This window comes from Oncorhynchus mykiss, chromosome 18 (assembly GCF_013265735.2).
Source record: "Oncorhynchus mykiss isolate Arlee chromosome 18, USDA_OmykA_1.1, whole genome shotgun sequence".
NCBI classification, from domain to species: Eukaryota; Metazoa; Chordata; class Actinopteri; order Salmoniformes; family Salmonidae; genus Oncorhynchus; species Oncorhynchus mykiss.
The window spans coordinates 47,108,800-47,122,328 of record NC_048582.1 but is presented as its reverse complement, the minus strand read 5'-3'; the positions used below and the strand labels follow the sequence as shown (position 1 = coordinate 47,122,328).

Below are 13,529 nucleotides of genomic sequence, written 5' to 3'. Positions count from 1 at the left end.
AAACAATATAACCGTTTTCAAATATCCCAGATTGTGCCTTTTAATCCACAGATCTGGGGTGTCATTTATCGACCGTGCGTACATTTCAAATACACATCTAGTGTACATGGAGATTCTAGGATTTGCGTTTGCAACAAATTGTTGGGATTGATCAAACTGTCACACACAAAATATGCATGTTTTAATTGATAAATCAGAGCCATACTATATTTGTAGGGGTTGTGAACTAGCTCTATAACTCTGCCTATAACCCCACCTGGCCATGATAGTTTCTTAAATATATTGCAATGGCAAATCTGATCACATTTCTGTAGAGGTGTGGGCAGAATGTAATTTTTTCTTGTTGCAGTGACTTCTATGAAAAATGCAAATAGTTTTTTTCCCCTTATTTTATCGGTAGATTGTGTTTTCATCTGCATCGTTGACACAGGCTCTATTATGTCACGCTTCTGTCAATCAGCAATACTGTACATGCTGCCTTCTGTCAATCAGCAATACTGTACATGCTGTCTTCTGTCAAACAGCAATACTGTACATGCTGCCTTCTGTCAAACAGCAATTCTGTATATGCTGCCTTCTGTCAAACAGCAATACTGTACATGCTGCCTTCTGTCAAACAGCAATACTGTACATGCTGCCTTCTGTCAAACAGCAATACTGTAGCCTGTACATGCTGCCTCAAACAGCAATACCTACATGCTACATGCTACATAAACCAGTCATGTCAGAAAAGGAGAGACATGTCCTGCAATATGATTATGACTTAGGAATATAAAACAAAAGTCAAATGAACATATTAGATGACATTCTGCTATGCGGTCTTCTTACCAATGGCAAATTATTCTCTTTTATCATTAGACCAATATTTATATTAGCCGACCATTATTACAATTCTTGTGCATCAAACTCCTCCATTCCCCCAAAGTAACAATAGCCGACTTGTTTGCATACAGTCGCTCAACCACGAGAAGTTGTGTGAACGCATGATTTGAGATTTGCGTGGAGATGCGCGCACACTTTTCTGTCCAGTTCAAAATGTGTAATTACCCACGTTTGCACGGACAACTGTCGCGCGCATCTCTTTTGTGCACACGCACCTTGATACACGAGTCCTCTGGTGAAGCCCTGGGGTTTGGCTGCTCGAGAGGGGCTTGTTTGTCTACACAGGTGCACAACCAAGGAATTTGTTCTGTCCCTCAGCATCGTGGTATGTGACCGACGGTAAACACAACTCAAGTCTTAGAAGTCAACCCCTGTAAAATAATATCGACCCCAGTTCCTCCGTTCAGCACGTTGCTGTCCTCCCGTTTAATGTCACAGCAGAAGCTCCCGGGGGAAAGGAAACGTCACAGCTTTGAATTTCAGAGCCCGGCACTTTCAAAGGTCTGTCTTGAGGTGGTAGTGCCTTTTCAAGTCCCTATCGGTGACATTAAAAAACATAACTCAAATGTTTTATTTAAGCTAGGCCTTTGTAGGGAGTGAAGGTAACTGCTTAATGTCTCTGGCTTAGGCGAGGAGAAAAAGGGAGAGGGGTTCAGGAAAAGGTGATCACGCCAAGCTCATTAACGTCACCACTGTGTCATCCTGCCTGGGAGTGGGTGAAGAGAGAGAGCGAGAGGAGGGGTAGGGGGGTAGGAGGAGAGAAAGAGTGGCATCTTTCCTCTCGTTGCATCACAGAAGCTTCAGGACAGCATGGGAGAAAGGGATGAAAGGAGGAAGTAAAGTGTGTGGGGTTTAGGGCTGGGAATTGCCAGGGTTCTCACGATACGATATTATCGTGCCTTCAGAAAGTGTTCACACCCCTTGACTTTTCCCCATCTTGTTGTGTTACAGCCTGAATTTACAATGGATTTAGATTTTTGTCACTGGCCTACATACAATACCCCATAATTCCACCGACGTTGTATTTTTAGACATTTTTACAAATGAATAAAACATGAAAAGCTGAGTAGTCAACCCTTTTGTTTTCGGCAAGCCTAAAAAGTTCAGGAGTAAAAATGTGCTTAACGTAATAAGGTGCATGGACTCACTCTGTGTTCAATAGGTGTTTACCATGATTTATGAATGACTACCTCATCTCTGTACAATTTATCTGTAAGGTCCCTCAGTCCAGCAGTGAATTTCAAACACAGATTCAACCACAACGATCAGGGAGGTTTTCCAATGCCTCAAAGAAGAGAGATGTTGGTAGATGGGTAAAAAAATAAATAAAAGCAGACATTGAATATCCCTTTGAGCATGGTGAAGTTATTAATTACCCTTTGGATGGTGTATCAATACACCCAGTCACTACAGAGATACCAGGCTCCATATTTTCAAGCATAGTGGTGGCTAAATCATGTTATGGGTATGCTTGTAATCTTTAAGGATTGGGAGGTTTTTCAGGATAAAAAAGAAACTGAATGGCGCTAAGCACAGGCAAAATCCTAGAAGAAAGCTTGAATAATAAAAAAAAGGATAATGGCCAAGTGTTGCACAATCAAGGTGTGTAAAGCTAATAGAGATTTACCCGGAAAGAAGGCGATTCTAACATGTATTCAGAGATGGATTATACAAAAATATGTGGACACCCCTTCAAATTAGTGGATTTGGCTATTTCAGCCACACCCTTTCCTGACAGGTGTATAAAATCAAGCACACAGCAATGCAATTGCCATAGACAAACATTGGCAGTAGAATACTCAAAGAAAGGTTCAAATATGACCTTTCTGGCTTCCCGAACTCGTTAGGAAATCGCCTTTCATCTCATATCAATCTTGTATGTCTATGACATAGCGTTTTTTGTTTAAAATCTATGCTTAATGGCTATAAATATAAATATATTTATATATACATATATAAATGTACTGTATTTTTAGAACAGTTCCTCTGTTTTGGTGACCTGTATGTTTCTGGTACCGGTTCTGACTGAAACTATCACTTTTATAAATCGATCTGTTGACACTGTGGATGGAATTGGTTTGCATTGAGCGATAGCCCTGGTTCCCACGGACACAGTAGTATTTTTTTACTCAGCCTGTGTGATGTAGGATGTGAAATCTGAAACCACTTGAAGCTGGGATGTCCTGCCATTTCATTCGCTCTTCCGACTGTCCATGACTGAACCCTACAGTACATCATAACCACTGACACAGCACATGCCTGCAATCATTACATCTTAGTGCACCAGTCTAGAGTGGTTTCATCACGGTAGCACATTCAGAGATGGATTTATAGCCATTTAAGCATAGATTTTAAACAAAAAACACTGTCATAGATACAAGATTGATATGAGATGAAAGGCGATTTCCTAACGAGTTCAAGGAAGCCAAAAGGTCATATTTGAACCTTTCTTTGAGTATGCAGCATTACTGGTTATTCTTTATGGCCCTCTCATTATAAATAATTCCTTTTGGGGATTACATTTTCGATTACATTTAGCTACATTTAACAAGTTAAAAAGAAGATGGAGAACAAGCTATGAAGGAAAAATACTGGAGTTCTGGTGCAGGTACAGACAGCTAACTAGCTCAAAAATAATATTGCGATTTTTGTCAAAACAATACGACGCAATATATTGTCAGAAGTAATATCCCAATTTGTAACTATCGATTTCTCTCTCTCCCCCCACCCCATCACTAGTGGGGGTAGTTCAACTGTATCAGGGACAGGAGATTATTATCAATATTTTATTTGTTGGCTGTGTGTTGTGGCTCTGAGACTACGATTCAGACCAGGAACTTGCAGGCTCTTACCTTTATTGAGTGGAGAAAGGGTCGTAAGAGATTGCTTATTATGAGACCTATTTTTAGAAATAGTTGTTAAAGCTTCAACCAACATTATTCATTTTATCGGGGCAGAAATAGCAATTAAAGGGCTACTTATTTATGGAGTTGTTTGAAAGCCCCTGGCACTCAGCCCCCCCTGATTTCCCGAGCTACTCAGTCACATAAGATGGCCAGTCACTCATTCCATCTCATCACACTGAAGTAAACACACACATTTTCTAAGTCTGTCACTTTTTGCCAGTGTCCCACCCACATGACATTTTCTAGCACTGTAGTCTGGTTAACTGAAAGATGAGGCTTTTCGCCCGCAATATGAATGCAGTAAGTAATGTCATTGCAGTTGACTTCTTGTAAGTGCCCAAAACAATAAATCAATCAATTTGTCGTATTTCATTTGACATTCATTTCAGTTTGTATTCTGTCAGCACTTTCAATCACATCCAACATGGCAGGGCAGTCCATCTTCAGTGACAGTTGGCTGAATCTCCCTCCGTTTAATTGAGACTGTTACTACTGTACTGTCAGGATGTATATTTTATTTTTCTCCCCCCCTAGAGTGTCAGTCAGTTAAGAGGCCTCACTAAGAATGTTAAAACATTTTGAAGTCCTCACCAGGGGTCCTCTCTTCAGTACCACACCATAGGCTATTGATCTGTTGCTGGTCTGGATGGAAATGTAGGGGTTTGTCTTCAAAACAAGCGTAGGAACTGAGAAATTATAGTCACATCGGTGTCATTTAAGGACATTTTCAAAGTTTAACAAAGTTGAACCTCTTGCGTAAGAATGAATGTAGAATTTGAGTCTTGGATCTGTTTTACCTTGTTTTCCTTAATGAGTTGATTTCTGTGGGATCGTACTAAATAATATATCAACTTGGGTTTTAAGTACTCTGTTCACCGCTTTAGGCCTAATTTAAAGTTGTGTGTTCTGTGTTTTTGCTGAAAAGACAAAAGGAAAACAATGTTTTCTCTTTATGTCTCTGGGAAGATGTTTTGTTAACCTCTGTTATGGACTCTGTGTCACTGAGCCCAGTACATGTTAACCTCTGTTATGGAGTCTGTGTCACTGAGTCCAGTACATGTTAACCTCTGTTATGGAGTCTGTGTCACTGAGCCCAGTACATGTTAACCTCTGTTATGGACTCTGTGTCACTGAGCCCAGTACATGTTACCTCTGTTATGGACTCTGTGTCACTGAGTCCAGTACATGTTACCTCTGTTATAGACTCTGTGTCACTGAGCCCAGTACATGTTAACCTCTGTTATGGAGTCTGTGTCACTGAGTCCAGTACATGTTACCTCTGTTATGGAGTCTGTGTCACTGAGCCCAGTACATGTTAACCTCTGTTATGGAATCTGTGCCACTGAGTCCAGTACATGTTACCTCTGTTATGGAGTCTGTGTCACTGAGCCCAGTACATGTTACCTCTGTTATGGAGTCTGTGTCACTGAGTCCAGTACATGTTACCTCTGTTATGGAGTCTGTGTCACTGAGCCCAGTACATGTTAACCTCTGTTATGGAGTCTGTGTCACTGAGCCCAGTACATGTTACCTCCTGTTATGGAGTCTGTCACTGAGTCCAGTACATGTTACCTCTGTTATGGAGTCTGTGTCACTGAGCCCAGTAAATGCTAGAATGGATTGACTCACTACCAATGCAGTGGTTCATTACTCAATGTGAGCAGTAAAGTGGAGGAGGCAGCGTTTATTTATGGGCTTGCCGGTTGTCCACTCTGTTTCTGGACTCCACCAGGTCCACCAGGTCGGGGGTTGATAATGTATGTTTCTGGACTCCACAAGGTCGGGGGTTGATAATGTATGTTTCTGGACTCCACCAGGTCCACCAGGTCGGGGGTTATAATGTATGTTTCTGGACTCCACCAGGTCGGGGGTTGATAATGTATGTTTCTGGACTCCACCAGGTCGGGGGTTGATAATGTATGTTTCTGGACTCCACCAGGTCGGGGGTTGATAATGTATGTTTCTGGACTCCACCAGGTCGGGGGTTGATAATGTATGTTTCTGGACTCCACCAGGTCGGGGGTTGATAATGTATGTTTCTGGACTCCACCAGGTCGGGGGTTGATAATGTATGTTTCTGGACTCCACCAGGTCGGGGGTTGATAATGTATGTTTCTGGACTCCACCAGGTCGGGGGTTGATAATGTATGTTTCTGGAGGTTAAATGGAAAAATACATGTTTTTGTCTGACTGCGTTTTCTAACTATGTATTTAGAATTTGGAGCGGCACATCATGTGATCAGGCTATTTAACTGATGTGGGCTTATTTTAAATCTGATTTCCTATTATTTAGTTTTGGCTCAAGTCTTCCAAAGCTGATACTTTTGTTTATTTAATTGCTTATTTATCTGTCTGCTGACTGATGGACTGACATACTAATTGATGTCAAATATGTTTAATTTCCTTTTTAATGTTGACTTATTTAGTCACATTCTGCTCTCGGAAATCTTCAAGTGAAAGTGAGTTGAATCGATTCCCCAGAGGAATTGTACTGGAGTTGAAAGCAGCTGTATTTTGGGTTGGGGGGGGTTGCTGAAATGGGGGAGGGAGGGGGGCGGAGAGAGAAGGGGGAGGTTTGTGTAATGCTGCAGTGAACTCTTCAAACATGGTGTTTACCTCACATCATCCCAAAAGGACAATCAATACAGAGTTTTTGTCCTTCACGGTCTGTCCTTCACGGTCTGTCCTTCAACTCTCCATGTTTCTACTGTTAGACTACGTTACTTGGGCTTCCAAATACAATTGACTAAATTGAAATGTAACAACAGACAGATTCCATGCAGGTTTAGGAACAGGCAGGTAAACGGGGAGATACGGGCAGGCAGGCAGGCTGGGAGAGGGGTAGACAGCCAGGCAGGTAAACGGGGAGATACAGGCAGGCAAGCTGGGAGAGGGGTAGACAGCCAGGCAGGTAAACGGGGAGATACAGGCAGGCAGGCTGGGAGAGGGGTAGACAGCCAGGCAGGTAAACGGGGAGATACAGGCAGGCAGGCTGGGAGAGGGGTAGACAGCCAGGCAGGTAAACAGGGAGATACAGGCAGGCAGGTAACCATCCACCATGACGGCTGTGGTCTAAATGTACGATCAGCAACAATACTCAAAGCCGTGCACAAGTCCATCTCTACCTCCAGGCTGTTTTATATGCTGTTTGTTCAACCATTATCACTAAGCCACTTCCCAACACTGCAAACACACAACACTGAATGTGCCTTGTAATAAAGAGGGCTTTAATATCCCTTTAAAACCTTCATTTGGGGACCTTTCTAAGTTCCAGGAATGTTCTCTGTAAAAACAGGTTGATAGATAAATCATTTATGTAAAGCAATGTTTTCAATAATGGCACTCCTGACTGAGATTTTAAATCAAATCAAAGGTTATTTGTCACATGCGCCGAATTCTCCAGGTGTAGACCTCACTTACAAGCCCATTTTTTTAAAGAAAAAAATGTTAAGTATTTCCTCAAATAAATTGAAGTAAAAATGTAATAAATAAAATGTAATTCATGAATTAATAATTAAGGAGCAACAATACAATAAGAGTAGCGAGGCTATATACAGGGGGTACCGGTACAATGTGCGGGGGCACAGGTGTCGAGGTAATATGTAAATGTAGGTTGTGGTAAAGTGATTCTGTCATGGATGTTCTGTTTCCTGACATTGCTCTGCTCTTCAGTCTATCAGATGTACTCTCCTCAACGACCTCCGTCTAAAGGACATGTTTGCCTGTGAGTCCTGGATCTGAACCACAGTAGGTTCTGTCTGTGCTGCTCTGTTGCTCAGGCTCATAATGTGATATGTTGTGGCTGTCCAGGCAGGGGTGTGTAGTGGGGAACTGAGAAGTAGCCTATCCAGGAGCTTGGCTGGAGTATAGATGTATATATCTCTCTCAGCCCGCCCCTGTGGTGTGAGACCCGGCCAGCAGAGTAACTCATAGAGACATGTTTGTATGCAACTGAAGCAGCGAAGCTGAGTGATGATACAGCATGGCTCTAAACATCTTTATTGATCCAGCTACTGACTTAAAACCTGAAGGATGGGGAAGAAGAGAGGGCTGGCCTGGAGCTGGGTTATTTGTGTTATCCTCAATTAAATATTTTCTATTTAACGAGGCAAGTCCGTTAAGAACAAATTCTTATTTACAGTCATGGCCTACCCCGGCCAAACCTGGACGACACTGGGCCAATTGTGCGCCGCCCTATGGGACTCCCAATCACAGCCGGATGTGACACAGCCTGGAATCGATCCAGGAGCTAGTGACGCCTCTACCACTGAGATGCAGTGACTTAGACCGCTGTGATACAGCCTGGAATCGAACAAGGGGCTAGTGACGCCTCTACCACTGAGATGCAGTGCCTTAGACCGCTGTGATACAGCCTGGAATGGAACCAGGGTCTGTAGTGATGCCTCTAACACTGAGATGCAGTGCCTTAGACCTCTGCGCCACTTGGGAGCCCACCACGTCTGTTCCAATCGATTCGTCCAAATTTTTAAATGTGTATTTTTCCGAATATAAACCCATTCTATGTGTTTTAATCAAATCAACTATATCCACTGAGCTTGTCTGATGCTTGTAAGCGCACTGTTTGATGAAATAATTATGACACACAGATGACTAGTGTTTGACTGCAATTGATTTGATTGTGCTCAGACTTGCTGCGTTAAAGAAAGGTGACTGACAAGCACCCGCTGTCTCTCTCTTTGTCTCGCTCTCTCTCTCTGTCTCTCTGTCTCTGTCTGTCTCTCTTTCGTCTCTGTCTCTCTCTTTCGTCTCTGTCTCTGTCTGTCTCTCTTTCGTCTGTCTCTCTTTCGTCTGTCTCTCTTTCGTCTGTCTCTCTTTCGTCTGTCTCTCTCTTTCGTCTCCGTCTCTCTCTTTCGTCTCTGTCTCTCTCTTTCCTCTCTCTTTCGTCTCTCTTTCGTCTCTCTGTCTGTCTCTCTTTCGTCTGTCTCTCTTTCGTCTCTTTCGTCTCTCTCTCTATCTCTCTTTCGTCTCTCTGTCTCTCTTTCGTCTCTCTGTCTGTCTCTCTTTCGTCTCTGTCTCTGTCTCTCTCTTTCGTCTCTCTTTCGTCTCTCTCTCGTCTCTTTCGTCTCTCTCTGTCTGTCTCTCTTTCGTCTCTCTCTTTCGTCTCTTTCGTCTCTCTCTCTTTTGTCTCTCTCTCGTCTGTCTCTCTCTCGTCTCTCTCTCTGTCTCTCTCTCTTTCTGTCTGCAGTGACCACTACTGAACTTCAACATTGTTTATCTTTGCTGTCCATGTTGTTAAACCTGCAACATAATTAAAGCCATTTCTGACTGAAAGTTTCCTAAACCGAAATTCCTAATTTTGTTAATGAAAAACATTCCTTATTCCCTCAACCCTATGCATTGCATGCACATGACCTATAGGGCCTGACCTATAGCATATCATAATCACATCAATGAATTGCTATTAACAACCTCCAAACACTTGTGACACCAAAATGGATGCGGAGGACGTGACAAATAAACTTAACAAGTTGTGGAAAATACTAGAGATGAAGGTAAGGAAGGTAGGGAGCCAGCACTGCGAGCGTTTTGTAACTGACTAACAGGTGCTGTTACATTACAAAGTCATTTTCCTGACCGTTTGGAACAATGTAAACGACACTAAACACATCCTAAATGTACCAGGTAGTCTTATGCAATGTTTCTTTCTTTCTGTAAAGCCTTTATTACAGCAAAGAACGGTTTTATTTGTTGTTTGCGCTAATTATTCAAGGGTTGCTTTATTTTAAAAGGAAAATGCTTGATTGTATTTCAAATCATGAATGGCTCGTGTCGTGTGTTGACAGGAACAAATGATTGATTGATAGAGTAGCCTACTATATATAAGTATTGAAATATACAAACTTGAAATCATTGTCCACTTTAATAATGGAACGCTAGTCACTTTAATAATGCCACTAATAATGTTTACATATCTCGCATTACTCTCATATGTATATACTGTATTCTATACCATCTACTGCATCTTAGTCTCTGCTGCTCTGTCATTACTCATCCATATATTTATATATTCTTATTCCATTTCTTTACTTAGATGTGTGTGTTTTTAGGTTTTTGTTGTGGATTTCTTTATTACTTGGTAGATATTGCTGCGCGGTCGGAACTAGAAGTGTAAGTATTTCGCTAAACTCGCACCACCGTGTGTATGTGACCAATAAAATTAGATTGGATTTGAAATATAGGCCTAAGTAAGTTACGGTATTAAGAGTCAACAGGATGTCCTCTTTGGCCTACAGATGCTTATACAAGGCTGCTATACTAAGCCTGCTCATGATTATGACATTCATTATTATTACAATATTCATATTATAAAGTGTAAAGCCTTTATTACAGCATAGCAAAGATTTAAAAAACAGCTGAATTTGTGAAGTTTATCCAACATGTTTTGGATGCTGACGGAATCAGTAGGCTATTAAACAAAGACTTAGACAGAAGCAGGATCGGTCTTATTTCTGTAGATATATATGGATGATTTTAACAGGCCCATTTGAACAGTTAGTCTATTGATTTATAGACTTAAGTTGGCGTTTCCTCTCCTCACTTTCCTTCGACGTTTAAGGAAAGGGCTGGTTTCTCTTCTCCTAACTCCGCTGCTGCCTCTGCCACGTTGTTCTCAACACCAATAGGATGGTTAACTTTTGCCATTATGCACATACTGTGGCAAAACGGTGTAGGAAACAGTGCCACATCAACATCGTTGTTTCAGAACCGCGGACATCGACCGTTATCCAACGTGGGAGAAAGCACATTTTGTTCTAAAATATATATTTTTTTTATTAGTGTTGCACCATTGTTCCGATGTAATATAACTATATACCATTTCAGTAGCACACGTCTTGGTGATGGACTGTGCCACCCCCACGGCCTCCACAATGGATCAGTCCACTCAGACAGGCGCCTTGTACACCATGATTAGAATATATTTTTTGCTACTGCTCGACTAAAATGTAAGTCGACCAAACAATCGACCAGTCGACTAAATGGGGTCAGCCCTAAAAAAAAACACTTTCTTTTGTCTTTGTAGACATGTTTTGTTCCTTGGTGACTTGAAATGGTCAGACTGACTATCAATAATGTGCTGTACTTTTCTCACCCGACTCCTCCCCTGGTCCACAGAGAAGAAGGAGGTGACTCAGAGTCTGGAGAACTACACGTCTAAATGTCCAGGGGGAATGGAGGTTCTCACCCTGCCTGATGGCCTCAAACTGCCCCCTGTAGCCTTCAGCAAGCTACCCATCATCAGGTACGTCAGTCAATCATATTTCTATCTCTCTTTCTCATCAACAGTTGTTAGGGAAGTCAGTCAAAGGCTGTGAGTGCTCTGGGTTGTCTTCGTTAGGCACAAAATCAAAATAAAGCGCTCCGAAATGGGGGCCCTCATGATGTTGCAAAACATTTTGCTGCGGTGGGCCCTAATGAACACAACCCTGGTGTCTGAACTGTCATATTCGAATTGATCTAATCAATGTACCAATGAACTCGTCATAGTTACGACACTGTTCTAACATTGAGTAACTGCTACTCTGAGTGGTGTGATTAATCAACAGACAAAATTTCCTCCCTCTCAACAATGTCAGGTATTTCTGCCGATGGTGTAATGACTGAAATGTAGCTCTTCTCCTCCGTCCTGGTCAGAACAGAGTTCTAGCTGTTTGAGATCTAAGTGCACATTTTACATGACACTGATTTACAGAAGCATCTACTTGTAAATGTATTTGTGGTGAAATATGACTCATTCACGTTTCGGTAAAAATCAATCGTATAAACAGAAATGAACACCACTATTAAATAGGCCTGGGTTGGCTAGTCTGGGGCTCTGTTGGATATTAGGCCTGGGTTGGCTAGTCTGGGGCTCTGTTGGATATTAGGCCTGGGTTGGCTAGTCTGGGGCTCTGTTGGATATTAGGCCTGGGTTGGCTAGTCTGGGGCTCTGTTGTTTTTGCAGCACCATGTTTAGTGGTCCATGCTTGGCTGTTGAAAAGAGCTGAAGAGTTGTTTCTGTTTGAGTTGGCCATTTTTTATTGTTGCAATTTAAGTTAATTATTTCATTTAGCCAGGAAAATAGTATTGTGTTTAGGTTACAGTACGTATGTACTGTTCACTCAAAACACCCATCAGAATGCTGTCCATCTTTATATTCACTTTGTCTTTCTGTTTTCTATCTTCTCTGTATCCATCTCCCCCTCTTTCTGTGGTGGCAGGGCCATTAGTAGAGCCAGGAGAGATGGAGGACATTCTGTACAGATAGAGGAATGCCTGGCTTCTCAGAGAGGTGATAAGTGCTGTGTCCACTAGCTCCAATTCACACCCCCAGAATGCTTTGCTCATTAAATGTCCTGGGCTAAGAATCTCAGGACGAAATTCACCATATGATTGGCAGAGGTGTGTGTGTGAGAGATTGGCTCAGGTCACCATGCCAAAATCCATCTAATTTTCTCTCTCTGGTCCTTTAAGGGACATGTTGAGATAAAACAAACTGTTTATCTTTCTCTCGGCCTCCATCTCCCGTCCCTTGACAAACGTCTTGACCTTAATGGACACATGCACTCTTAAATCTCCACCCAGCACAGCCGGAAGAGGACTGGCCACCCATCAGAGCCCAGTTTCTCTCTAGGTTTTCTTACTAGGTTCCTGCCTTTCTAGGGAGTTTTTCCTAGCCACTGTGCTTCTGCATTGCTTGCTGTTTAGGATAGGCTGGGTATCTGTACAGCACGTTGTGACCTCTGCTCATGTGAAAAGGGCTTTATAAAACACATTTGAGTGATGAATTGGTTCTCCCCTCCTACAGATCAGTGAAGCTGCTGGATCTGCCCGTCAGCCTGCGCCCCCACAAACAGAAAGGCCTCCTGGAAAACAACATGTCCACCAAGAGTCCCTTCATCTACTCTCCCATCATCATGCACACCAGAGGAGAGGAGCGCAATAAGAAGATAGGTGGGCACACACACACACACTCACACCTTCTGAAGTTGCAGTGTCGAAGTAAAACAGTTTTAGGCCTGTTAATATTTTCATTGTAAAACATCTATAACTAATGTGATGGAGAAAATTCATCCTCTATACACGCTTGACTAATTCCATAATTAAATCAGGAGCTCCTTGCATTTCTCTGCTCTCTCTCTCTGCTCTCTCTGCTCTCTCTGCTCTCTCTGCTCTCTCTGCTCTCTCTGCTCTCTCTGCTCTCTCTGCTCTCTCTGCTCTCTCTCTCTTCTCTCTCTCTCTCTCTGCTCTCTCTGCTCTCTGCTCTCTGCTCTCTGCTCTCTGCTCTCTGCTCTCTGCTCTCTCTCTCTTTCTCTGCTCTCTCTCTCTTTCTCTGCTCTCTCTCTCTTTCTCTGCTCTCTCTCTCTTTCTCTGCTCTCTCGCTGCTCTCTCGCTGCTCTCTCTCTGCTCTCTCTCTGCTCTCATTGTCTCTTTGTTCCTGAACATTGACTTGTTTCCATTTTTTTTTTTGGGGGGGGGGGGGGGGGGGGGGCTCTTAAACTCCTCCAGTTTTGGCAGACATTCTCATGATTGTGACACATCAGGATGAGTTCCACTCTGGCTTCTTATAGAGTCCAACTCTCTCTCTCTGCTACAGTGCCAAATCAGATCAGATGGACTCAGCACAATGGCAGTTGTTAGAAGTGTTATTTAATTTTTTCAATGTACCTGAAATTCATTCCATCTTTCCCTATTCACTGTTCGTTCGTTGTAATCTCCCTTTTGAGTATAGCTGTGTCCTGT

General features: G+C 42.5%; 1 protein-coding gene across 4 annotated transcripts in view; it reads left to right on the top strand.

The window, feature by feature from the left end:
- trappc9 (trafficking protein particle complex 9) overlaps positions 1–13,529 on the top strand; it is a 283,555-nt gene that overhangs the window by 18,687 nt on the left and 251,339 nt on the right. For all 4 annotated transcript variants that reach the window (XM_036952949.1, XM_036952950.1, XM_036952948.1 and 1 more), the window contains 2 exons: positions 10,923–11,049; positions 12,595–12,740. In XM_036952949.1, coding sequence (XP_036808844.1) covers positions 10,923–11,049; positions 12,595–12,740 — 273 coding nt within the window. The remainder of the gene's footprint in view (positions 1–10,922; positions 11,050–12,594; positions 12,741–13,529) is intronic.